The 26,320-nt window shown below is 42.3% G+C and overlaps 1 protein-coding gene across 6 annotated transcripts; it reads left to right on the forward strand.

Moving 5' to 3' along the window:
• Nucleotides 1–370: 370 nt before the first annotated feature.
• sgce (sarcoglycan, epsilon) lies at nt 371–26,122 on the forward strand. 6 transcript variants are annotated; one of them, XM_055877154.1, is made up of 14 exons: nt 371–756; nt 1,535–1,639; nt 10,799–10,921; nt 11,192–11,349; nt 12,219–12,291; nt 13,265–13,463; nt 17,052–17,214; nt 18,975–19,189; nt 19,875–19,901; nt 20,540–20,725; nt 22,208–22,251; nt 24,128–24,171; nt 24,660–24,718; nt 24,769–26,122. In XM_055877154.1, exons 1-13 carry the CDS (start codon nt 720–722, stop codon nt 24,708–24,710), a joined length of 1,425 nt encoding a protein of 474 aa, XP_055733129.1. In that variant the 5' UTR covers nt 371–719; the 3' UTR covers nt 24,711–24,718; nt 24,769–26,122. The 6 variants fall into 6 exon arrangements, with proteins under 6 accessions (XP_055733129.1, XP_055733128.1, XP_055733132.1 ...); XM_055877153.1 differs by having other exon boundaries at nt 372–756; nt 24,660–26,122; XM_055877157.1 differs by lacking the exon at nt 24,128–24,171 and having other exon boundaries at nt 372–756.
• The last annotated feature ends 198 nt before the right edge of the window (nt 26,123–26,320 follow it).

Here is a 26,320-nt window from a genome sequence, read left to right on the forward strand (position 1 = left end):
TACACACAGTATAAGATACTAATGCATCATTCATAACACACACACCATCATTGATCACACCCAAATATAAGTATGCCAATTATAAAGACCATTAAAAGTGTGTCCTATCTGTACCCTGCATAATACACTCCAAGGGAGTAAGATGGAGACTTAAGAGTCAGATGGACCCTTCTTTCCTTTACCAGGACCCTTAGCTGAGCTGAATAGTCCAAATAGCTGAGAGGCTGAGCATGACCATCTGTCTGCTGGCTCTCCACAGGGGGAGAACAGATTTTAATATACTTCTCAGTCATCTCACTGCCCTCTTTACAGCTGGGTTTACACGGTGGAAGGAGGGGTGGTGGGGATGGAGGGGTTGTGCTGGTCACGCAAGGTCAATAGAACATGCGCTTATTTTTGGAAGAAAGGCACAGAGCTAGAGGGAGAGAGATAGAGTTTGTTCAGTTATTAGATTATCTAAATTTAAATAGTAATGATGTTTACAATTGGTGAAATTGCATCACACCCGTTTTTATGATAGGCGTTATGATACCCATTTGATAGAGTGCGGGAATGATACTTTCCAGCTTCTGCGCCAGATGTACCGACCAATGAAAGCGCGAGCGTTCGAATGAGGAGGCGGAGGCTGGAATTTCATGGATGCTTGTTATGTCTGTCAAACCACTAGCGATTAGAAAAATATAGATTTTCATATAAAAATAACCATTCGCAAATGCAATATGGATACTGTGGTTGTTGTCGTTTGGCTTTCTATGGGTACGTATCAATTTCGAATGGAAACATTGAGAGATAGGCATGCCTTTTCGTATTAGCAATATTAGCTAGTCGCAAGCTAGCTTGCTACTGCAGCTAACACGTTATGTGGTTGGTGGGTTGGTCATTTTTTCCCACTGCCATGGAAAGAATTGCTAAGGTTTAGCTTTCTATCCCGTTATTCGGAGATAATAGTGACCTTGCCGTTTAAATCTACACTATTTAGCTATTTAGGATATGAGATTATTAGCTATTGGTAGAATTAACTGGCTACATATATCTAACGGTATTTTACCATTTAAAGTTATTATAACGTACTGTTGCAATACTGTTGCTATTCCTCCAAGGATGTGTTGGTGATTCCTCCAACATTTCTCTTTCGCGGAAACATTGTATCACCTTATTCAAACCAGTTGTCCTACATGTATTATAACATACCAATATCACATAGCTACAGTAAATCAAAGTATGTCATGAAATTGATGGGCAAAAGTTATCGTAATCTTTTAATTCTTATACTGTCGTCATATCATTATGAATTGAATACATTTGCATGACATTATGTAGAAGCCAAAATAATGCATTAGGCCTAATATTGTGTGAAGACATCTTTCCTATGTCACCACATGATTATAAGTACATTTTGCCATGTGCTATAGGCATCGATGAGCTATAAATTACGAGTGAAGCATTCAGCAATTTTTTTGTTGCAAACATGCCTCTGTTTGAGAAAATGTTCAAAATAAGTATTGCTTTTGTTTGTGTTTGTTGGTCTATTAAGTTTTCATTGTGCATGTATCTGGTTTCACACACAATGATGTGATTGGGAGAAACATCCATGTACAGCCTAATCTGGGTTTGAAGCAGAGAACTGCCATACAAGACGGTGAGTTGGCGTGTGCAGTGGTGAACATCTTGTGTGACTCCTCCCTGACCCCCTTCCCCTCTATTCTCATAACATGGTGGTGACACACTCAAGTAGTTCCCTATTAATGGACACATTCTGTTGATTGTAACAGACTGTGGTGTAACCTCTTCTGCTTTGTTTGTATTCTTTGCTCTTTGGTTTGTTTGAGTCACAGTCTAATTCTGACTAGCCCTAATTGTATTATTTTGAGATGCTGTAAGTGAGAGTTTCCTTGGTTACTGTAACTTTTTAAAGAGACTTTCCAGTGGATAGTAAAAATGTTGATGCCCGCCTATCCTAGACAATAGCCTACTACTTGTTTACAGCCCTCTCCAAAAGACCCCATGACCTGGAGCGAGAAAATATATTCCTTGTTAGTTACCTCAGTCCAGAATGGTTGTGCATCAAGTTCAGTCTAGGTACAGTAGGGACGTCTGAGTTGGCTGTGGTCCTCCCCTGCTAGCAACCGCTGCCTATAGAACGAGTAACCGAGCACAGTTTCACTCCAGTCTAGAGAGACAGACCACAGGCTAGATCAAGTCTAATAGTGCTCCCATAAGTCTGTGTAGTTTTAATGCAAACTAAAAGCACATGCATTCCCCCTGACCGGAAAGAACAGATAGATCCACCTCCACCACCGTACATTCAACTGAACAACAGGACAGAGGACATAATTTTGCTGCCTAAGCCAGCCTTTCAACAGACAAGCTCTTTTTTACTGTGTGGCCAATGACATTAATAAAGACTATTTCTGGGCTGAGACTGCTGTGTGCCCAAGGTCGGGTTGGTCCATAAAGGCATAAAAGCGGGTTATCCATTCTGTTAGTGATCTGCAGCAAGGGAACATGGCAAGGTGTGTGTTTTGTGTGTGTAACATAGCTAATGTGAATGCGTATGTGTGTGTGTGTGTGTGTGTGTGTGTGTGTGTGTGTGTGTGTGTGTGTGTGTGTGTGTGTGTGTGTGTGTGTGTGTGTGTGTGTGTGTGTGTGTGTGTGTGTGTGTGTGTGTGTGTGTGTGTGTGTGATGGGTCCTGCCATGGTTAGGGAGTTGAGCATTAACCATGAATGGTTGATGTATTAGAGGGGGCTGTTGGTTCATCGTCTCCAGAAGGCCTTGCTGTGCCCAGAGAGACAGGTGTAAGCAGATCTGATGCTATTAGCACACCCTGTCGCTAGCTTAGCCAAGGATCTCTGCTTTCTTTGTTTGGAGTCGCTGGACTGCATTCCAAATGGCACCCTATTCCCTATATAGGCTAGTGCACTACTTTTGACCAGGGTCAATATGGCACTGGTCAAAAGTAGTGCACTATGTAGGGAATAGGTTGCCAGTTGGAATTCAGCCCTGTTGGAGTCTCTAAGGTTTCGTCTGGCAGTGACCTGAGGAAGGCCATCTGGGCTGAGACATAGAAATAGAATTAGGAATGTTGACCTGAATATGGATATCCATTCTAGTAAGTCTCCCTCTATGAACGGACACATCTGTGGACAACATGTGTTAATTAAACCACATCAAGAGTCTCTGAAAAGAAGGGTCAATGTTTGACCGTGGCTGTAACCGTCATGTGTTTTTAGAAAATAAGCTTGACTGTGTTGTGAGAGGGCTGCGTCTTAAGCGCTATCCTATTCCCGGAACCAGTGGTTCCCAACCTTTTCAGTTACTGTACCACCAACTGAACTTTGCTCTACCCAGAGTACCACTGACGTATCCCTCATGTGCATTTTACCAGTAGGCCTATGGTCTCATGAGTCTTCTCAAGTACTCCCTGTGGATAGGCCAAGTACCCCCAGGGAACCACTGCCCTATGTACAGTTGAAGTCGGGAAGTTTACATACACCTTAGCCAAATACATTTAAACTCAGTTTTTCATAATTCCTGACATTTAATCCTAGTAAATATTCCCTGTCTTGGGTCAGTTAGGATCACCACTTTATTTTAAGAATGTGAAATGTCAGAATAATAGTAGAGAGAATGATTTATTTCAGATTTTATTTCTTTCATCACATTCTCAGTGGGTCAGAAGTTTACAAACACTCAATTTATATTTGGTAGCATTGCCTTTAAATTGTTTAACTTGAGTCAAACGTTTCGGGTAGCCTTCCACAAGCTTCCCACAATAAGTTAGGTAAATTTTGACCCATTCCTCCTGACAGAGCTGGTGTAACTGAGTCAGGTTTGTAGGCCTCCTTGCTCGCACATGCTTTTTCAGTTCTGCCCACAAATTTTCTATAGGAAATGAGGTCAGGGCTTTGTGATGGCCACTCCAATACCTTGACTTTATTGTCCTCAAGCCATTTTGCTACAACTTTGGAAGTATGCTTGGGGTCATTGTCCATTTGGAAGACCCATTTGCGACCAAGCTTTAACTTCCTGACTGATGTCTTGAGATGTTGCTTCAATATATCCACATAATTTTCCTCCCTCATGATGCCATCTATTTTGTGAAGTACACCAATCCCTCCTGCAGCAAAGCAGCCCCACAACATGATGCTGCCACTCCCGTGCTTCACGGTTGGGATGGTGTTCTTCGGCTTGCAAGACTCCCCCTTTTTCCTCCAACCATAACGATGGTCATTATGGCCAAACAGTTCTATTTTTGTTTCATCAGACCATAGGACATTTCTCCAAAGAGTATGATCTTTGTCCCCATGTGCAGTTGCAAACTGTAGTCTGGCTTTTTTATGGCGGTTTTGGAGCAGTGGCTTCTTCCTTGCTGAGCGGCCTTTCGGGTAATGTTGATATAGGACTCGTTTTACTGTGGAGATAGATACTTTTGTACCTGTTTCCTCCAGCATCTTCACAAGGTCCTTTGCTGTTGTTCTGGGATTGATTCGCACTTTTCGCACCAAGGTACGTTCATCTCTAGGAGACAGAACTCCTTCCTGAGTGGTATGACGACTGCGTGGTCCCATGGTGTTTATACTTGCGTACTATTGTTTGTACAGATGAACGTGGTACCTACAGGCGTTTGGAAATTGCTCCCAATGATGAACCAGACTTGTGGAGGTCCACAATTTTTTTCTGAGGTCTTGGCTGGTTTCTTTTGATTTTCCCATGATGTCAAGCAAAGAGGCACTGAGTTTGAAGGTAGGCCTTAAAATACATCCACAGGAACACCTCCAATTGACTCAAATTATGTCAATTAGCCTATCAGAAGCTTCTAAAGCCATGACATAATTTTCTGGAATTTTCTAAGCTGTTTAAAGGCACAGTCAACTTAGTGTATGTAAACTTCTGACCCACTGGAATTGTGATACATTGAATTATAAGTGAAATAATCTGTCTGTAAACAATTGTTGGAAAAATTACTTGGGTCATGCACAAAGTAGATGTCCTAACCGACTTGCCAAAACTATAGTTTGTTAACAAGACATTTGTGGAGTGGTTGAAAAACAAGTTTTAATCACTCCAACCTAAGTGTATGTAAAATTCCGACTTCAACTGTACATTAGTGCACTACTTTTGACCAGGGCTCCTAGTGCTCTGGTCAAAGTAGTGCACTATGCAGCAATCTTTTTTTTTAACCTTTATTTAACTAGGCAAGTCAGTTAAGAACAAATTCTTACTTACAATGACGGCCTACTGGGCAACAGTTAACTGCCTTGTTCAAGGGCAGAACGACAGATTTTTACCTCGTCAGCTCAGGGATTCGATCGAGAAACTTTTTGGTTACTGGCCCAACGCTCTAACCACTAGGCTACCTGCCGCCCCACATTTAGCTTTATCAGTGTGGTGATATTGAAACAACATTCAGCTCTAGGCTAGTAATATCCCTACACCATAGCTCAATGATCATAGCAGTTGCCAGGCAGGTTCTATGGCTGATCCCAACCCTTTGCTTATTTCACAACTATAGAACCGTTTAGATCATTGCCCACCTTTTCCTGTGACCAGGTCCCCGGGGACAAAAGACATCTGAGACACTTTAAGATTTAGTGTTTTGCTTCAGATGGGTTTCACAGATCTATTTGGGCATTTTACATAGTCTATTGAGACATTTGTTCACAGTCTGATTTTGATTGGGCTTCAAACAACTGTGTGTACTGGATAGGACATAGGCTAGTATCTGTGTGTACTGGATAGAACATAGACTAGTGTCTGTGTGTACTGGATAGGACATAGGCTAGTGTCTGTGTGTACTGGATAGGACATAGGCTAGTGTCTGTGTGTACTGGATAGGACATAGGCTAGTGTCTGTGTGTACTGGATAGGACATAGACTAGTGTCTGTGTGTACTGGATAGGACATAGACTAGTGTCTGTGTGTACTGGATAGGACATAGGCTAGTGTCTGTGTGTACTGGATAGGACATAGACTAGTGTCTGTGTGTACTGGATAGGACATAGACTAGTGTCTGTGTGTACTGGATAGGACATAGGCTAGTGTCTGTGTGTACTGGATAGGACATAGGCTAGTGTCTGTGTGTACTGGATAGGACATAGGCTAGTGTCTGTGTGTACTGGATAGGACATAGGCTAGTGTCTGTGTGTACTGGATAGGACATAGGCTAGTGTCTGTGTGTACTGGATAGGACATAGGCTAGTGTCTGTGTGTACTGGATAGGACATAGACTAGTGTCTGTGTGTACTGGATAGGACATAGGCTAGTGTCTGTGTGTACTTGATAGGACATAGGCTAGTGTCTGTGTGTACTGGATAGGACATAGGCTAGTGTCTGTGTGTACTGGATAGGACATAGGCTAGTGTCTGTGTGTACTGGATAGGACATAGGCTAGGGTCTGTGTGTACTTGATAGGACATAGGCTAGTGTCTGTATGTACTTGATAGGACATAGGCTAGTGTCTGTGTGTACTGGATAGGACATAGACTAGTGTCTGTGTGTACTGGATAGGACATAGGCTAGTGTCTGTGTGTACTGGATAGGACATAGGCTAGTGTCTGTGTGTACTGGATAGGACATAGGCTAGGGTCTGTGTGTACTTGATAGGACATAGGCTAGTGTCTGTATGTACTTGATAGGACATAGGCTAGTGTCTGTGTGTACTGGATAGGACATAGACTAGTGTCTGTGTGTACTGGATAGGACATAGACTAGTGTCTGTGTGTACTGGATAGGACATAGACTAGTGTCTGTGTGTACTGGATAGGACATAGGCTAGTGTCTGTGTGTACTGGATAGGACATAGACTAGTGTCTGTGTGTACTGGATAGGACATAGGCTAGTGTCTGTGTGTACTGGATAGGACATAGGCTAGGGTCTGTGTGTACTTGATAGGACATAGGCTAGTGTCTGTATGTACTTGATAGGACATAGGCTAGTGTCTGTGTGTACTGGATAGGACATAGACTAGTGTCTGTGTGTACTTGATAGGACATAGCCTAGTGTCTGTGTGTACTGGATAGGACATAGGCTAGTGTCTGTGTGTACTGGATAGGACATAGGCTAGTGTCTGTGTGTACTTGATAGGACATAGACTAGTGTCTGTGTGTACTGGATAGGACATAGGCTAGTATCTGTGTGTACTGTATAGGACATAGACTAGTGTCTGTGTGTACTGGATAGGACATAGACTAGTGTCTGTGTGTACTGGATAGGACATAGACTAGTGTCTATGTGTACTGGATAGGACATAGGCTAGTATCTGTGTGTACTGGATAGGACATAGGCTAGGGTCTGTGTGTACTGGATAGGACATAGGCTAGTATCTGTGTGTACTGGATAGGACATAGGCTAGGGTCTGTGTGTACTGGATAGGACATAGGCTAGTATCTGTGTGTACTGGATAGGACATAGGCTAGTGTCTGTGTGTACTGGATAGGACATAGGCTAGTGTCTGTGTGTACTGGATAGGACATAGACTAGTGTCTGTGTGTACTGGATAGGACATAGACTAGTGTCTGTGTGTACTGGATAGGACATAGACTAGTGTCTGTGTGTACTGGATAGGACATAGGCTAGTGTCTGTGTGTGTTGTGTTACCTTAATCTGACTGTGTTGCCTGTAATCTCTTCTGTACCAGAGTGGTTTAACCCATTATATGGACTCTTGCAGTGTTTACCGTAACTCCAATTAACTACAGATTATGGGCCGGTTTCTGGGACACAGAATCCTGGACTAAAAAGCATGTTCATACTCCTTTGAAAGTGATTTCTTTAGTCCAGGTAGGACTAGTCCTAATTTGTGTCTGGGAAAGTGGCCTAAATCTCCCAATATGTCTTAATAATGATGAAGAATGAAGATGATGGTAACATGTTTTCCAGTAGGGAGTAGGGACCTTTTTTCAGCTCTTCCAGGCTCCATTTGCTGCAAATGGAGTTGGATTTATTTGTCTGCAGTCATGAACAGTGGAGCTGTCTCTCTCTTTGACACACATGCACGCACGCACGCACGCACGCACGCACGCACGCACACACACACACACACACACACACACACACACACACACACACACACACACACACACACATACGGTGTACTGCAGTTCTCCCTCCCCCGCCCATCCCAGCACACTCACTCTCCCATGGTGATTAAAAACTTAGCTCCCACCCACTGGAGGAGGAGGATGGAGAAAAAGAAAGAAGAAGAAACGCTCTGTCAAACCAGAGTAGAGGAGGTGGAGGAGGGGGAGAAGAGGAGGCGGGGGAGGAGGAGAAGAGGAGGCGGGGGAGGAGGAGGTAGAGGAGGCGGGGGAGGGGGAGAAGAGGAGGCGGGGGAGGAGGAGGTAGAGGAGGCGGGGGAGGGGGAGAAGAGGAGGAGGGGGAGAAGAGAAGGCGGGGGAGGAGGAGAAGAGGGGGAGGGGGAGAAGAGGAGGCGGAGGTGGGGGAGAAGAGGAGGCAGGGGAGGAGGAGGTAGAGGAGGCGGGGGAGGAGGAGAAGAGGAGGTGGGGGAGGAGGAGGTAGAGGAGGCGGGGGAGGGGGAGAAGAGGAGGCGGGGGAGGAGGAGAAGAGGGGGAGGGGGAGGTAGAGGAGGCGGGGGAGAAGAGGAGGCGGAGGTGGGGGAGAAGAGGAGGCGGGGGAGGAGGAGGTAGAGGAGGCGGGGGAGGAGGAGAAGAGGAGGTGGGGGAGGAGGAGGTAGAGGAGGCGGGGGAGGGGGAGAAGAGGAGGCGGAGGAGGGGGAGAAGAGGAGGCGGGGGAGGGGGAGAAGAGGAGGCGGGGGAGGCGGAGAAGAGGAGGCGGGGGAGGCGGAGGAGGGGGAGAATAGGAGGCGGGGGAGGAGGAGGAGGGGGAGGAGGTAGAGGAGGTTGGAGGAAGAGGTGCCATTTGCCAGCTCTTAAGACTTAACACTTAACACTTCCTGAATAAAGAATAAGTGTGTGTTTGTGTTGTAAATGGATAGACTCTGGTATAATGGGAGTCAGGGAGTATGAGACAGAGAAGAATAGCAGCGCTATTGTGCTTCTTAAAGCTTCAGTCTGGTATTGGGACAACCATTTTTGTACTTTTACATGAATGATATAGAGCCATTGATTATTGGGGAATATAACATATAAATGCCTCATGACTTTTGCAAAACTGTCTTACCCTTTCAGAACCCCCCATTCGACAGTTGTTTACATAAACAGGTGGCGGGGCAGCAATTTGTTTGTTTGAATCCCAGACTGTAGCTTTAAGCGGCTGACTGAGTCCCAGTGCTGGTACTACTTACTGCTGTTGACAACCATTCACTGCTCTGGCCCTCTGACTCTGGTTCCTGATATCATAGGCCTTTAGCCCTTAACAACTACTGACAAGTCGACTGTAGCCTGGGTGCCTGGCTGACTGTTCTTGGACTCATCAGTGTTAGGCTAGGCCTATATCAAAGAGACTGAATAATTTAAACCTCTCTGGCTATATAGTACTGGCCTTGTTTGGCAAGAAAACTAATTAGTTAAAGGGGATATCTGCAGTTTGAGGTGGGGGATAACAAAACAGGTACCCCTGCCGCTGATTTGGTAAACAGCTTAGGGATGGGGCTGGAGAAATGTAACCACTCTCAAACTCATGAACTATGAATACAGGGACTGACTATCCATGATATAACATGTATAGTTTTAACCATGTTTTGAAGCTATACAGTATTTGTTTACATTTATATTGTTTACAAACAAATGACTAAAACAAGCACATTTTTTAGGTTCTGATGGGGTATGACAGTTGAATTAAGCACAAGAGGCAGATTAAGTTATATTTAAGCAATAAGGTCCGAGGGGTGTGGCATATGGCCAATATACCACGGCTAAGGGCTGTTCTTAGGCACGACGCAACGCGGAGTTCCTGGATACAGCCCTTAGCCATGGTATATTGCCAATATACCACAAACCCCTGAGGTGCCTTATTGCTATTATAAACTGGTTACCAACATAATTAGAGCAGTAAAACATTTTTTTGGTCATACCCGTGGTATACGGTCTGATATACCACGGCTGTCAGCCAATCAGCATTCAGGGATTGAACCACCCAGTTTATATTCTTCAATAATCAATGGGTATATGTTCCCGTGTGGCTCAGTTGGTAGAGCATGGCGCTTGCAACGCCAGCGTTGTGGGTTTGAGTACCACCGGGGACCAGTATGAAAATGTATAAACTCACTACTGTAAGTCGCTCTGGGTAAGAGTGTCTGCTAAATGACTAAAATGTATAGTCAGGTCCATAATTATTGGTACCCTTGATAAAGATGAGGAAAAAATGACTGTATAAAATAAATTATACAAATAATGAGCTATACTGCATGCTCAAAACATTTTAAATTGTATTATTTTATATTAATACAATTGCTAAGAGAAAGATAGCAACTGCAGATTGCCCCTTTGAAGCAGAAATAGACTGGCACCCAGATTACGTCGATTTATCAGTCACGAGTCCAAATGATTTGAAAACCATAAGAGACTACAGCACTTCCCCCTCACATGTTTTGATGGGGATTTTCACCTTGTAAAGAGACATTTTCTCCCTCATGAATCCGGTTGGCAGGGGCTGTAATGATGAAGACACACACGGACGCACATAAACACACACTGTGACGCTCTCACACTTACTCACACACACACACACACACACACACACACACACACACACACACACACACACACACACACACACACACACACACACACACACACACACACACACACACACACACACACACACACACACACACAAGTCCCAGATAATAACCTCTGTGTCCTCTTTCTCTGTGCTCCAGTGGTCACCATCCTGTCGAGGTCGCACGCCGACCGGAACGTCTACCCGTCTGCAGGCGTGCTGTTTGTCCACGTCCTGGAGAGAGAACACTTCAAAGGAGAGTTCCCTCCCTATCCCAAACCTGGTCTGTGTCTGTGTTCCTCATTGGATCTCTCAATTCAATAATAACCAGATTACTAATTGTACTATTACTACTAGTGGGCTACCTATTTATGATAAATACTCATCTATTCAGTAATAAAATATATTTCGCTAAGCTACAGTACAGCAAATGCAGAGACAGAGTCAGTGTCAGAGTTTACATCTGTCAGTCTCAAATCACACTCTCATGGCCTCGTTGACTAACTGCTAGGCTGAGTGTTTATTGTACATGTACCAACGTCTGTCCGTACAGGGGATTCCAGCAACGACCCCATCACCTTCAACACCAACCTGATGGGCTACCCAGACCGGCCAGGCTGGCTGCGTTACATCCAGAGAACCTCACACAGCGATGGGGTGCTCTACGGATCCCCCACTGCAGAACACGTGGGCAAGGCCACCATCATAGAGGTGTTGGCTCCATGTGATGCTAAAGGAGTTAGAGTTGTTTGTCTGCAGTTATGAACAGTGGAGCTTTCTCTGACACACACACACACACACACACACACACACACACACACACACACACACACACACACACTAAACGACAGTACATTAGTAGTTGTAGATTCAATCAATCAATCAATGAATACATTATAACATTGAATGTTTTGAACATTGAAATGTTCAGACTTGGGGATGTATAATCATGTGCATTCACCCGGTCTTGTCCGCAGTTAAGTTTGCCAGCTAGGGTCCTATCAGTCAAATATGTGGGCACAACCTGTAACAATCATAGTAGTGGTTAGGGGTATAATTGACATTATATAGTCCAGCAATAGAGCCCCACAGTGGAGGTGTCATAATACCAATAAAATCTAGGGGTCAAGCAGGGAAATGGTTCCAATCGTTTTTCCAACATTCATTTTTCCCATAAGGGATTGTAGAAACACTCCAGGGTAAGCCTACATGAAACACAGCCCTTATTTCAAGGGTTTCTGGGTATTATGACGCATACTGTGATACTCTATGTTCACAGGTAGATCAATAGGTTTTTTGCACATATATAATAGCTGTCACATGGTGCGTTGTGATATTGCTTTTTTTCTAGGGTTTTAGACGTGTCCTTAATGTGTCTAAATTACTGTAGCATGTTCTCAAAGGCTTTAGGTTCCCTGTAGGAATGTTCCTGTAGGATGCAGTGCCTCAATTCCTTCTTCCCTCTGAGCCTTCTACTATGGAATATGTTTGCATCTGGCTCGGACCTCGCCGGCGAGCCTCAGCCTAGGACATAAAGCTGTAGTGATCTGGGCTTAAACTTTTACCCTTATTTGTTCCAGATTACTGCCTATAACAGACGCACTTTCGAAACGGCCCGGCACAACTTGGTCATAAACATCATGTCCACGGAAGGTAAGAAAAAGAGAGAGAGACAAAGGACAAGCTTAGTGAGGACATGATGAAGCAAGATGTTCTTCATTTAAATCTAGAGGGTTGCTTCCGATGTTGACTAAAATACCCTAAAGCTAATTGTTCTATTTCCTTGAAAAATGGATGAATAACATTCACATAATATATAATTAAGGGTCAACACAGTCCAATACGGGACTCACAGCTGTGCAAATCAACAAGCACACTTCTGAAAGCGCTATCTGAAAATCCACTGTCTGCAATTGACTGGAAACTGGCCTAGTACTCTAAACAAGTAGTTAGATTGTAATTAATGGGGATTTTGGTAGGGGTTGATAGAGGGAAAATCAAGTTAGACATTTCAAAGTGGAAATTTCTGACTTCATAAGCCTTTTTAAACCTCAAATACATTACAAGTTCTAAAATGTCCTGTACACATCTCATTATGCTGTACGTCTGTACAGAGTCTCACTCTACATGTGATACAATACCACCACGGTGCCTGGTGAAAAGCTGCCCAGCTGTTTCTGGCCCACGCATACTGTGTGACCTCACTCACACTGAGCAGTGACGTCACTAGCCATCTGCCCAGAGCCGAGCCGCTGTCATAACAGACACATAACAGAGCAGACAAACATTGGCCTTTGTCAAACAGTTTGTCTGATATTACGGCCATTAAATGCCATTAAATATGGTTGTCAGTTAGGGATGTATTTACAGCTCGTCTGATATTACGGCCGTTAAATATCATTACATATGGGTATCAGTTAGGGATGTACTGTACATGTACACTTTGTTCACAGAATGATATTAAAATGAACAGATTATATCTGTAATCTCTCTCTCTCTCTCTCTCTCTCTCTCTCTCTCTCTCTCTCTCTCTCTCTCTCTCTCTCTCTCTCTCTCTCTCTCTCTCTCTCTCTCTCTCTCTCTCTCTCTCTCTCTCTCTGTCTCCCTTCCTCCCTCCCTCTCTCAGACTACCCACTGCCATACCAGGCAGAGTTCTTCATAAAGAACATGAATGTGGAGGAGATGTTGGCCAGCGAGGTTCTGGGAGACTTCCTTGGCGCAGTGAAGAACGTGTGGCAGCCCGAACGCCTCAACGCCATTAACATCACCTCAGCGCTGGACAGGGGCGGACGTGTTCCCCTGCCCATCAACAACCTCAAAGAGGGGTGAGGGCGTAGAAATAGAATCAGAAACCCTCTTTAGTGCAGTTCAATACATGGTTTAACAGAGTATGAGGATGAATTTACATATCAACATCACCTCGGCGCTGGACAGGGGCGGACGCGTTCCCCTGCCCATCAACAACCTCATTGGGGTGAGGAACAGGGTCACCCTCAGCAGCCCTTAAAGGTCAAGAGTAGTTTGATACATAGTTTGAAAGAGGATGATGAATTCAAGTATCTTCAGTTGATAGAGGATGATGAATTAAAATATCTTCAGTTGATAGAGGATGATGAATTAAAGTATCTTCAGTTGATAGAGGATGATGAATTAAAGTATTTTCAGTTGATAGAGGATGATGAATTAAAGTATCTTCAGTTGATAGAGGATGATGAATTCAAGAATCTTCAGTTGATAGAGGATGATGAATTAAAGTATTTTCAGTTGATAGAGGATGATGAATTAAAGTATTTTCAGTTGATAGAGGATGATGAATTCAATAATCTTCAGTTGATAGAGGATGATGAATTAAAGTATTTTCAGTTGATAGAGGATGATGAATTAAAGTATCTTCAGTTGATAGAGGATGATGAATTCAAGTATCTTCAGTTGATAGAGGATGATGAATTCAAGTATTTTCAGTTGATAGAGGATGATGAATTCAAGAATCTTCAGTTGATAGAGGATGATGAATTCAAGTATCTTCAGTTGATAGAGGATGATGAATTCAAGTATCTTCAGTTGATAGAGGATGATGAATTAAAGTATCTTCAGTTGATAGAGGATGATGAATTCAATTATCTTCAGTTGATAGAGGATGATGAATTAAAGTATCTTCAGTTGATAGAGGATGATGAATTCAAGTATCTTCAGTTGATAGAGGATGATGAATTCAAGTAGCTTCAGTTGATAGAGGATGATGAATTCAAGTATCTTCAGTTGATAGAGGATGATGAATTAAAATATCTTCAGTTGATAGAGGATGATGAATTCAAGAATCTTCAGTTGATAGAGGATGATCAGTTCAAGTATCTTCAGTTGATAGAGGATGATGAATTCAAGAATCTTCAGTTGATAGAGGATGATGAATTCAAGTATCTTCAGTTGATAGAGGATGCTGAATTAAAGTATCTTCAGTTGATAGAGGATGATGAATTCAAGTATCTTCAGTTGATAGAGGATGATGAATTAAAGTATCTTCAGTTGATAGAGGATGATGAATTCAAGTATCTTCAGTTGATAGAGGATGATGAGTTCAAGTATCTTCAGTTGATAGAGGATGATGAATTCAAGTATCTTCAGTTGATAGAAGATGATGAATTCAAGTATCTCAGGCACTTCCAGGAACAGGACAGAGTAAATATTTAAATATTGCATACAAGGGAAGGGATAGATACAGACATAAATGCATGGTTTGTTACCTAAATATGCATCCTCAGAAAGTACTATAGCAGCTTTATAATGCCTTGTCTACTGTCATCATCAAAGTATTGTATTCTTAAATAAGCATGTTCAGAAAATTGTATTGCATCTGTTGCAACACAAACATGCACTTACAGATGCTTATGCAATGCAGGAGGAACCTTACAGTAACCTTACCATGGTGAGAAAGTGAAAGAGAGAGAGAGAGAGAGAGAGAGAGAGAGGGAGAGAGAGAGAGAGAGACAGAGAGAGAGAGAGAGAGAGGGAGAGAGAGAGAGATACAGAGAGAGAGATAGAGAGAGAGAGATCAACACACTGTATTAGACATTACAGCCTCAGACCAACACTGGCAAGCAGTTTTTAGTAGTCAGGAAGAATGAATCCCCATATGAATTGCCATAAGTTGTTCATAAAACATGCATGGCCCCATTTGGGAAGATACAAGGTTGTAGAGGAGAGTCCCATAGAAATACTTGGCCAGCAGGGCTAAGCTATTACTGTTACTGATATTACTGTGTAACCTAGCTGTTAAATCTTCCTCTCCTCTCCTTGACCTTAAATGTGCTTGCGTGTTTGTGTGTAGATTAGTCATGTTATATACCACTAACTGTCTCTCTGTCATTATATCTGAATTATCAGATATATCACTAACTGTCTCTCTGTCATTATACCTGTATTATCAGATATACCACTAACTGTCTCTCTGTCATTATACCTGTATTATCAGATATACCACAAACTGTCTCTGTCATTATACCTGTATTATCAGATATACCACAAACTGTCTCTGTCATTATACCTGTATTATCAGATATACCACTAACTGTCTCTCTGTCATTATACCTGTATTATCAGATATATCACAAACTGTCTCTGTCATTATACCTGTATTATCAGATATACCACTAACTGTCTCTCTGTCATTATACCTGTATTATCAGATATACCACTAACTGTCTCTCTGTCATTATACCTGTATTATCAGATATACCACTAACTGTCTCTCTGTCATTATACCTGTATTATCAGATATACCACAAACTGTCTCTGTCATTATACCTGTATTATCAGATATACCACTAACTGTCTCTCTGTCATTATACCTGTATTATTAGATATACCACTAACTGTCTCCCTGTCATTATACCTGTATTATCAGATATACCACAAACTGTCTCTGTCATTATACCTGTATTATCAGATATACCACTAACTGTCTCTGTCATTATACCTGTATTATCAGATATATCACTAACTGTCTCTCTGTCATTATACCTGTATTATTAGATATACCACTAACTGTCTCCCTGTCATTATACCTGTATTATCAGATATACCACAAACTGTCTCTGTCATTATACCTGTATTATCAGATATACCACTAACTGTCTCTGTCATTATACCTGTATTATCAGATATATCACTAACTGTCTCTCTGTCATTATACCTGTATTATCAGATATACCACTAACTGTCTCTCTGTCATTATACCTGTATTATCAGATATACCACTAACTGTCTCTCTGTCATTATACCTGTATTATCAGATATACCACAAACTGTCTCTGTCATTATACCTGTATTATCAGATATACCACTAACTGTCTCTCTGTCATTATACCTGTATTATTAGATATACCACTAACTGTCTCCCTGTCATTATACCTGTATTATCAGATATACCACAAACTGTCTCTGTCATTATACCTGTATTATCAGATATACCACTAACTGTCTCTGTCATTATACCTGTATTATCAGATATATCACTAACTGTCTCTGTCATTATACCTGTATTATTAGATATACCACTAACTGTCTCCCTGTCATTATACCTGTATTATCAGATATACCACAAACTGTCTCTCTGTCATTATACCTGTAATATCAGATATACCACTATCTGTCTCTCTGTCATTATACCTGTATTATCAGATATACCACTAACTGTCTCTCTGTCATTATACCTGTATACCACAGGAGGCTGCTGAGGGGAGGATGGCTCATAATAATGTCTGGAATGGAGTGAATGGAATGGAAACCACGTTGTTGATGTATTTGATCCCATTCCATTTATTACGTCCCTGCCATTTCAATGAGCCTCCCCAATTAAGGGGCCACCAGCCACCTGTATTTTAAGCCAGTGTCTAACTCCCTGCCTCGCTCTCCAGTGTGTATGTGATGGTGGGGGCAGACGTGCAGTTCTCTTCCTGCCTGAGGGAGGTGGAGAACCCCCACAACCAGCTGCGCTGCAGCCAGGAGATGGAGCCTGTCATCAGCTGTGACAAGAAGTTCAGGGCCCAGTTCGACATTGACTGGTGCAAGATCAACCTGGTGAGGATTGGACAGGACCCTGGAACCATGGTGTGACCTCTTGACCTGTTCTCTGACCATATCAAACAAAAATGATAGTGTGTATGTGTTTGTGTGTGTGTTATGTCATATACACGCATACACGAACACAGCCAATCCACAATCTTCAGAAGAAAATATATATTTAGTGATATTTAGGCATGTATACTGAACAAAAATATAAACGCAACCATTTCAAAGGTTTTACTAAGTTACAGTTCATATAAGGAAATCAGTCAATTTAAATAAATTCATTAAGCCCTAATCTATGACTGGGAATACAGATATCCAGGCTGTATCACTACCAGCCGTGGTTGGGAGTCCCATAGGACGGCGCACAATTTGCCCAGTGTTGTCCGGGTTTGGGCGGTGTAGGCTGACTTGCCTAGTTAAATAAAGGTTAAAAAAAAAGAAGATCTATATAATATGCATCTGTTGTTCACTTGTTCACAGATACCTTTAAAGAAAAAAGGTAGGGGCATGGATCAGAAAACCAGTCCGTATCTGGTGTGACCACCATTTGCCTCATGCAGCACGACACATCTCCTTCACGTAGAGTTGATCAGGCTGTTGATTGTGGCCTGTGGAATGTTGTTCCGCTCTTCAATGGCTGTGCAAAGTTGCTGGATATTGGCGGGAACTGGAACACACTGATTACACGTCGATCCAGAGCATCTCAAACATGCTCAATGGGTGACATGTCTGGTGAGTGTGCAGGCCATGGAAGAACTGGGACATTTTCAGCATCCAGGAATTGTGTACAGATCCTTGCGACATGGGGCTGTGAATTATAATGCTGAAACACGAGGTGATGGCAACAGATGAATGGCACGACAATGGGCCTCAGGATCTCGTCACTGTATCTCTGTACATTCAAATTGCCATTGATAAAATGCAATTGTGTTCATTGTCTGTAGCTTATGCCTGCCCATACCATAACCCCACCACCCCAATGGGGCACTTTGTTCACAACGTTGACATCAGCAAACCGCTCGCCCACACGACGCCATACACGTGGTCTGCGGTTGTGAGGCCGGTTGGATGTACTGCCAAATTCTCAAAAATGACACTGGATGTGGCTTATGGTAGAGAAATAAACATTAAATTCTCTGGCAACAGCTCTGGTGGACATTCCTGCAGTCAGCATGCCAATTGCGCACTCCCTGAAAACTTGAGACATCTGTGGCATTATGTTGTGTGACAAAATTGCATATTTTAGTGTGGCCTTTTATTGTCCCCAGCACAAGGTGCACCTGTGTAATGATCATGCTGTTTATTCTGCTTCTTGATATGCCACATCTGTCAGGTGGATGGATTATCTTGGCAAATGAGAAATGCTAACTAGCAGGGATGTAAACAAATTTGTGTACAAAATTTGAGAGAAATAAGCTTTTTATGCATGGAACATTTTTGGGATCGTTTATTTAACTCATGAAACATGAAACATGGGACCAACACTTTACATGTTGCGTTTATATTTTTGTTCAATGTATTTTCCCAGCCACCCTGCTAATACTATATATCTTTTAGGGTTCCAAATTCTGGTAACTTTCCCAAAATGTCCAGGTTGTCCAGAAATCATGTTGGAACATTACTGGAATCAGGAGGGAATAAGCAGGAAACCTGGGAACGCTCCAACCGGGATTTCTGGAAGAATTCTGCATTTTGGGGAAATTAATGGAATTTTACCACCCTAATATCTATAGTAAATGAAGTGCTGATTGAACCTCTCTCTTCTCCAGGTGGACATCACCAAGGTGGTCATGATCCACAGTAACCGTCCGGACCCAGGTACAGGGGTTCTGCCTGACATCGGGGAGTACAACCCCCCATCAGAGTCTCTGAAGAGCAGGGACTTCTTTGCCGACTTCCTCATCACGTTGGCAGTGCCCTCGGCCGTGGCCATGGTCCTCTTCACCGTCCTGGGTTACTCCATGTGCTGTCGGCGAGAAGGGGTGTAAGTGTGCAGCTTTCACTTCTGACAGAAAGAGACACACAGACTAAAACACACGCAGACACAACACACACACACACACTAAACACACATTTAGGTCTACACTTTTAGAGAGGAGTTGGAACCAAAAGTATAGTGTTGTTTTGATGTGAGTTGAGGAGATACACGTTTACAGTGGGACTTTTCTTTTGAATTGTCACGTGGGGGTTCTCAGATCCTGAGGGATAGACTGATTAGTCTGAGTGCAGTGTCACCGACCCTCAGTGGGAGTTAAGGGATGTTTAGTTATGCTACTGGGCCACTATAGATGGACGTCAAGAGGTTAAATATTCTGGAAGCGCAGCTTGTCAATAACCATCCAGTTTTATGGTCCATGTATGTTCTCCATACGTTACACTGTTCTGTTTCAGGTCGATTTCTCATACTCATTTTGATGGTTACTAGCACAATCATCATGACATAAATCAACCATTATATTGCTCCTCCAACCCCCCACCCTCATTTACAGGCTGGGAGACTGTCCCCTCCAATCCCCCACCACTCAGTGTGTCCATGCAGTACTGTTCGCCTTTACCATTCATCCATCCATCCATCCATTCAATGCCACGTGCTCTCCATTCACTTCAGTGTGAATGTCTTTTAACTATTAATATTAGTATTTAATTCATTCATTTTGTTTTGTTTCTAGGGATAAAAGAAACATGCAAACACCAGAGTAAGTGTTTATCCTCTCCTGTGTTTCTCTTTTCTTTTGAGTTTCATCTGTTTTGGTTCTTCTTTGAACCTCCGATCTTTCAGTTGGTTTGCCCTTTCACCTTTTGCTTTCAATTCGCCATGGTGACATGCTCATGTTCATCCATACTGTCATCTGTGTGTTTACATACCATCATCCAATTAGCTGCTCAAAGCTGCAGGGGCATGTTAAGAAAGGAAGTTGATCTTAACCACAGATCCAGGGTCAGATATTGGTTCACCACCTCTAATGGTTGAGTATAGAAGGGGAACGTCTATAGTTCTGTAACTGAAGCAGGGAAATCTCAGACCAGGTTTGTTTAGAGAGAGAGGGAGGGGGGAGATGGAGGGGGGGAGAGAGTATGAAAGGGAGAGGAGAAATACTCTCAAACAACCTCCTCTAGACTCAGCAAATGGCAAATGACCAATAGTAACGACACAACACAGTTTCCTCCTACCAAGAAGAAACACACCAAATGCTCTCAAAATATTTCCTATGTTCTTATGTATTCCTTAATGCAGGTATGTACAGTACACAACAGTGTGCCTGTTGACTGAGATGATAAGAGCTCAGATGGTCCATTTATGGTGTATTTTTCTGTCCGTCTCTTCTGTCCTCAGTATCCAGTTAGTACATCACAGCTCCATCCAGAAGTCGACCAAGGAGCTGCGGAGCATGTCTAAGAACAGAGAGATCTCCTGGCCCCTCTCCACCCTGCCTGTCTTCAGCCAAAGTGGGGAGGTGGTGCCCCCTATACACCCAGACAACTACGAGACAACCAGCATGCCCCTGATGCAGACACAGACGTGAGTCCTGGCTAGAGTTTACAAACACACATGCAGGGACATAAACACATAGAAGAACAGATGCACACAATATCTTTCCTCCTGGCACCATCTCTCTCTCTCTTTCTCTCATTATCTATCTCTCTTTCTCTCTCTTATGGCAGGCAGCAATGTAGTGCGCTGCCAACCCACAGCTCGCTGCGTCCTCCCCCAACAGGACAGGCAGCCTATTATCATAAGAGAGGTCTTTGAAACCTTGAATAAAGGTTTCAAATTTGGGGAAGTGACACTCTGTAATTGTTTTATATTTTTGACATTTTGTCAGGAAATGCAGCTCTGTCTCAGGTTCTGCTGTGGTGCAGTGGTTGCACAGCCTTTCCTCTACAGGCAGCCATGTTTTCCTGTCTACCCTTCTCAATGGCAAGGCTGTGCTCACTGAGCCTGTACTTTGTCAAGGTTTTTCTAAAGTTTTGATCAGTAACCATGGTAAAATAGTTTGCTACGGTGTACTGTCGATTTAGGGCCAGATAGCACTGCATTTTGCTTTGTGCTTGTGTTTCCCAATAAGTAATGTAAGTAATGTAGTTTTGTTTTGACTGTGTTGTAATTTGTTTTGATCTGATTGATTGGATGTTCTGGTCCTGAGGCTTCAGTGTGTTAGTAGAACAGGTTTGTGAACTCAGCCCCAGGACCAGCTGGATGAGGGGACTGAGGCTTCAGTGTGTTAGTAGAACAGGTTTGTGAACTCAGCCCCAGGACCAGCTGGATGAGGGGACTGAGGCTTCAGTGTGTTAGTAGAACAGGTTTGTGAACTCAGCCTCAGGACCAGCTGGATGAAGGGACTCTTTTCTTTACTCAGCTCTTGGTATTGCAGGGCTTGGTAGTGATATGAGAGGTGTCACTGTATTTTAGATGTTTCCAAAACTTAATTGCTCTTTTTTGAGTTTTCATTATTAGTGGATTGTAGTTTTCCTCTGGACATGTAGGAGAATCTTACAGAACTCTGCATGCAGGGTTTCAATGGGGTGTTTGTCCCATTGGGTGAAATCTTGTTTTACAAGTGGACCCCACACCTCACTGCCATACAGTGCAATTGGTTCAATGACACATTCGATTAGTTTTAGCCAAATTTTAATAGGTATTTCAATAGGAATTGAGTTTTTTATGGCGTAGAATGCCCTGTGTGTTTTCTCAGTTAATTCAGTGCATCATTTAGGTGTCCAGTTGAGCTTATTTTTAAACCTAAAAATACTAATTGTAGTGTCTCCAGTACCAATTGAGAACTTTGGTCTAATTCTCTGGATCTGGATCTCTCTCTTTCTTGCTCTCCCTTTCTCTCTCTCTCTCTCTCTCTCTCTCTTTCTCTCACACACACACAATGTTGTCCTAATACAGTTTGTACTAAGCAAAAACATGAGTGAGACTTTTGTCAAACTGGCTTAGACTCTAGACAATGCTCTGCAACGTTTAATGCTCTAATAATCAGATGTTCTCTAATTTCAGAAACCTGCAGAACCAGATTCAGATACCACAGCAACAGCCATCAGGTTAGTATTGACTCCTGCTTTAGTACGATTCTTTGATTATCTCTTGAATCAATGAAAATGATACATTAAGGTCTCTCGCTGAGTAACATGACACCGTGGACTTAATCATGATCATCCTCAGTCATCTAGCCCAGGCATAGTCATTACACGTCTAGCGAGACCCATTCGTCTTTCTGCAACTTAATTGTCGGCTCGCTGCAATATTCTGAATGCACGCGTTGTGTTTCCCTCAGTGAGCTGAATGTGTCCTTTAGTTACTAGAACAGTCGTTACGTGACTAAACTTCCATATCCGCTAACGGACCGGTAAAAGCGCTCGCTAGCGGCTCGAGATTACTATCGACTATGACCCCATCCCATTACCTGATTTCACATATTCTTGTGCTATAACTTTTATTGAGATAATGACAATAAGGTCAGATTCAAAAGATTCATAAAATTATTTTATACACAGTTGTTTCATATACCCCCAAGTGAACTAAAATAGAGAATCAAATAGCTTGATGGTCCATGTTAATAGTATCTTACATATCATGTGTGAATCCATTTGATAGGATGTAATAGGCCTATGAATCAATTTGAGTTTGCAATAGTTGTCTTTCGTGCTTTTATCTTTTTATCCAGATCAACCAAACACACTGTACAGAAATATAAATGCAATTGTGATTAGTTACTTCAAGTTAAAACATATGGGGGTATTTCTGATCTGAGAGTCTGCATAGATATTGCAGTAATGATTTTCCTCTCTGTTGAAGTTGAACATGATAGCCAGGAAGTAGGTCCTCATTTCCCTAAGGGGATGTCAAAAGTTGTATTATAAAGAATGTGTGTCCTTGGGTTGTCTGATGTCAGAATAGTCTTTATAGCCTACTTTTGCTCCTTTCCAAACTATACTGAACAACAAGATAAACTCAACATGTAAAGTGTTGGTGCCATGTTTCAGCTGAGCTGAAATAAAAGATCCCAGAAATGTTCCATATGCACGCAGGGTAGCTCATCTGCGTGCTCGTCGTCCTCACAAGGGTCTTGACCTGACTGAAGTTCAGCATCGTAACTGACTTCAGTGGGCAAATGCTCACCTTTGATGGCCACTGGCATGCTGGAGTGCCCCATGGTGGCAGTGGGGTTGTGGTATGGGCAGGCAGGCATAAGCTGTGGACAACAAACACAATTGCATTTTATCAATGGCAATTTGAATGGACAGAGATACTGTGGCAAGATCCTGAGGCCCATTGCCGTGCAGCTCATCCACCGCCATCACCTCATGTTTCAGAATGATAATGCACGGCCCTGCAAGGATCTGTACACAATTCCTGGAAGTTGAAAATGTCCCAGTTCATCCATGGCCTGCATACTCACCAGATACGCACCACCCGTTGAGCATGTTTGGGATGCTCTGGATCGACATGTACGACAGCGTGTTCCAGTTCCTACCAATATCCAGCAACTTTGCACAGCCATTGAAGAGGAGTGGGACAACATTCCACAGGCCACAATCAACAGCCTGATCAACTTTATGCAAAGGAGATGTGTCGCGTTGCATGAGGCAAATAGTGGTCACACCAGATACTGACTGGTTTGCTGATCCATGCCCCTGTCATGTGAAATCCATAGATTAGGGCCTAATTTATTTATTTAAATTGACTGATTTTCTCATATGAACTGTAACTCATTCAAATCTTTGAAATTGTTGCATGTTGCGTTTAGATTTTTGTTCATTCTTTACCCCACCTACAGTTCTGTAGTGACTGTGTCTAACTAGACTTTAGCTCCTCCTTGTGTGCATGTCAATGAACTGCAAGAGAGCTCTCTGCTCAGTCTAACTCCCTGCCCAGTCTAACTCACTGCTCTGTCTGTTCATTTTATTGCTAACAAAGGAGATAGAGATAATTATTGTATGTCAACATTTCGGAGACTGGAGGTAAGTATAATGGTCTGCCTTTGCTTCGATGTATAATTTTATCATTGCCAACTATATAAGAGACTACTTTACTTTGTACTTAATGTAACATTAGTAAACAAGTTGAAATGGAGAATGCGCAGCGCTCGCTCACCATTAAAATACTTTTATTTAAACAACTATTAAAAGATTAAAGTTTCGGCCTTCATCAATGACTGAAACGTCAAGCTTTTAATAATTGTTTAAATAAAATGTAAGGTTATTAATGTCGAGCGAGCGTTGCCCCTTTTCTTTTTGAATGATGATCACATTTTTTGGTTGCACCTCAACTTTTGTTGGTTGAGTGCCCTCCATTTTCCACAGTAGTAAAGTAGTTAAAATGTAGTTACCATATTCCCATTGTTAAAATATTCAGTCTCAGAACCTGTAAACAATCGATATTTATATTAGATCAAGATAAATGATATGATGCAATATGTTTGAATAAGGTATTTTATTCTCCATTCTAGGTAAATGGTATTCCTGAGGAGAGGAAAGTGGCTGAAGCACTGAACTTGTGACGAGAGAGAAGCCCAAGAGACAGTGGTGGAGCTGCTTTCTGTCTGTCCGTGTCCCTTTAAGCCAAGTGTTTTTCTATGTCTACATCCTAAATAGAGTACCACTGCATGAGTCATAATAGACATCAAACCTAGCGGTCAAATAGGGAAAAGGTTCCAATCGTTTTTCCACCATTCATTTTTCCCATAGGGGATTTTAAAAACACTTATAAGGGCTGTGTTTCATGTAGGCTTACCCTGGTGTGACGTTTTGATAACCGTGTAAATCTTTCTAGGACAAGGTGACTTTTATCCATATATTTGCTTGGATTTATCCCCCCCAAAATGAAATGCTAATTAGCTGCTAATGTGGGTGTCATAAAGAACTATACATGTCATGATGATCTGGAAGAGAATGCCGAATTGAGGCAAAGGTAAGAATCTCTGGATTAAGGATCTAATGTTAGCTAAATGTAGTAATGAATAAATTGGCAAAATTTCATTAAATGGACAATTCTGTGAACTGTTTTGTAGAAGTTTTACATTAAAACAATACATGTTAGCAAAGGTGTCAGCGAGAGCAGAGACGTGCAGGAGCTTGCAGGGATTTGTAGTTTTGCATGATGTCAACTTTGACCCTAATTAGCATTTTCAAATCTGAGAGTAGAGCCGAATATATTGATAAAAGTCACCTTGTCCTAGAGAGATTTAAATGATTATCAAAACGTCACACCAGGGTAAGCCTACATAAAAGACAGTCCTTATTTTAAGTGTTTCGAAAATCCCATATGGGAAAAATGAATGGTAGCATCACCCCGTTTGACCGCTAGGTTTTATGGGTATTATGACACCTCCATTGTGGGGCTCTATAGCACCCAATTTCCTATGTAGTGCACAACTTTTGACCAGGGCCCAGAGACACTACGTCTGTCCCAATCTGCATGCCCCAGCAGTGCGTTCATACTCGACGCTAGTGTCCATCAGTGTGCCCTTATGTATGTGAGCGAGTGGTGCAGAGTACAGTAAACTCATGATAAGTGCACTTAGTATGAGAGCAAGCTGTTTAAGTGCAATACAGTTTTACCAGTCCCAATTAAATTACACTCATAACTGTGTGCTCTTACTTAATGCACACGGTCACCACAATCCTAAACAGCTGCATTTATCAGTAGTCGACTGTGTGTGTGTGTGTGTGTATACCAGCCTGATCATGAATAACAAATGCTACATTCATAGGATATTTTTAAATATTTTGTGCATATGTTCTAGAAATTATATGATGCCATTAACAATATCATGTTAGTATTTTACTTTCCTTGTACAATGCTCATGTTTAAAGGGAAACGGAGATGGACAGAGACGCTCGTCAAGTCTGATCAAATAAAAATGTAAATGCTAATTTTCTGTCACGACAGTAAAAATACATTTGGTTTAAATTTGCTGTCAATTGTGTTCAACGGCTGCAACTGTAGCACCAGGCCCCCAGCACACGTATTATAGTAATCTGTTCAGCCCATCTGTGGAAGGTCAGAAGTGCCCACTCGCTCTGTCTGGGTCATTTTTTTTCAGGGGTTGGATCAGCTTTAATATTGCAGATAGGTTGTTGCTTCCATCAATGTATTGTCTGCATAATT

This window comes from Salvelinus fontinalis, chromosome 22 (assembly GCF_029448725.1).
Source record: "Salvelinus fontinalis isolate EN_2023a chromosome 22, ASM2944872v1, whole genome shotgun sequence".
Classification (NCBI taxonomy): domain Eukaryota; kingdom Metazoa; phylum Chordata; class Actinopteri; order Salmoniformes; family Salmonidae; genus Salvelinus; species Salvelinus fontinalis.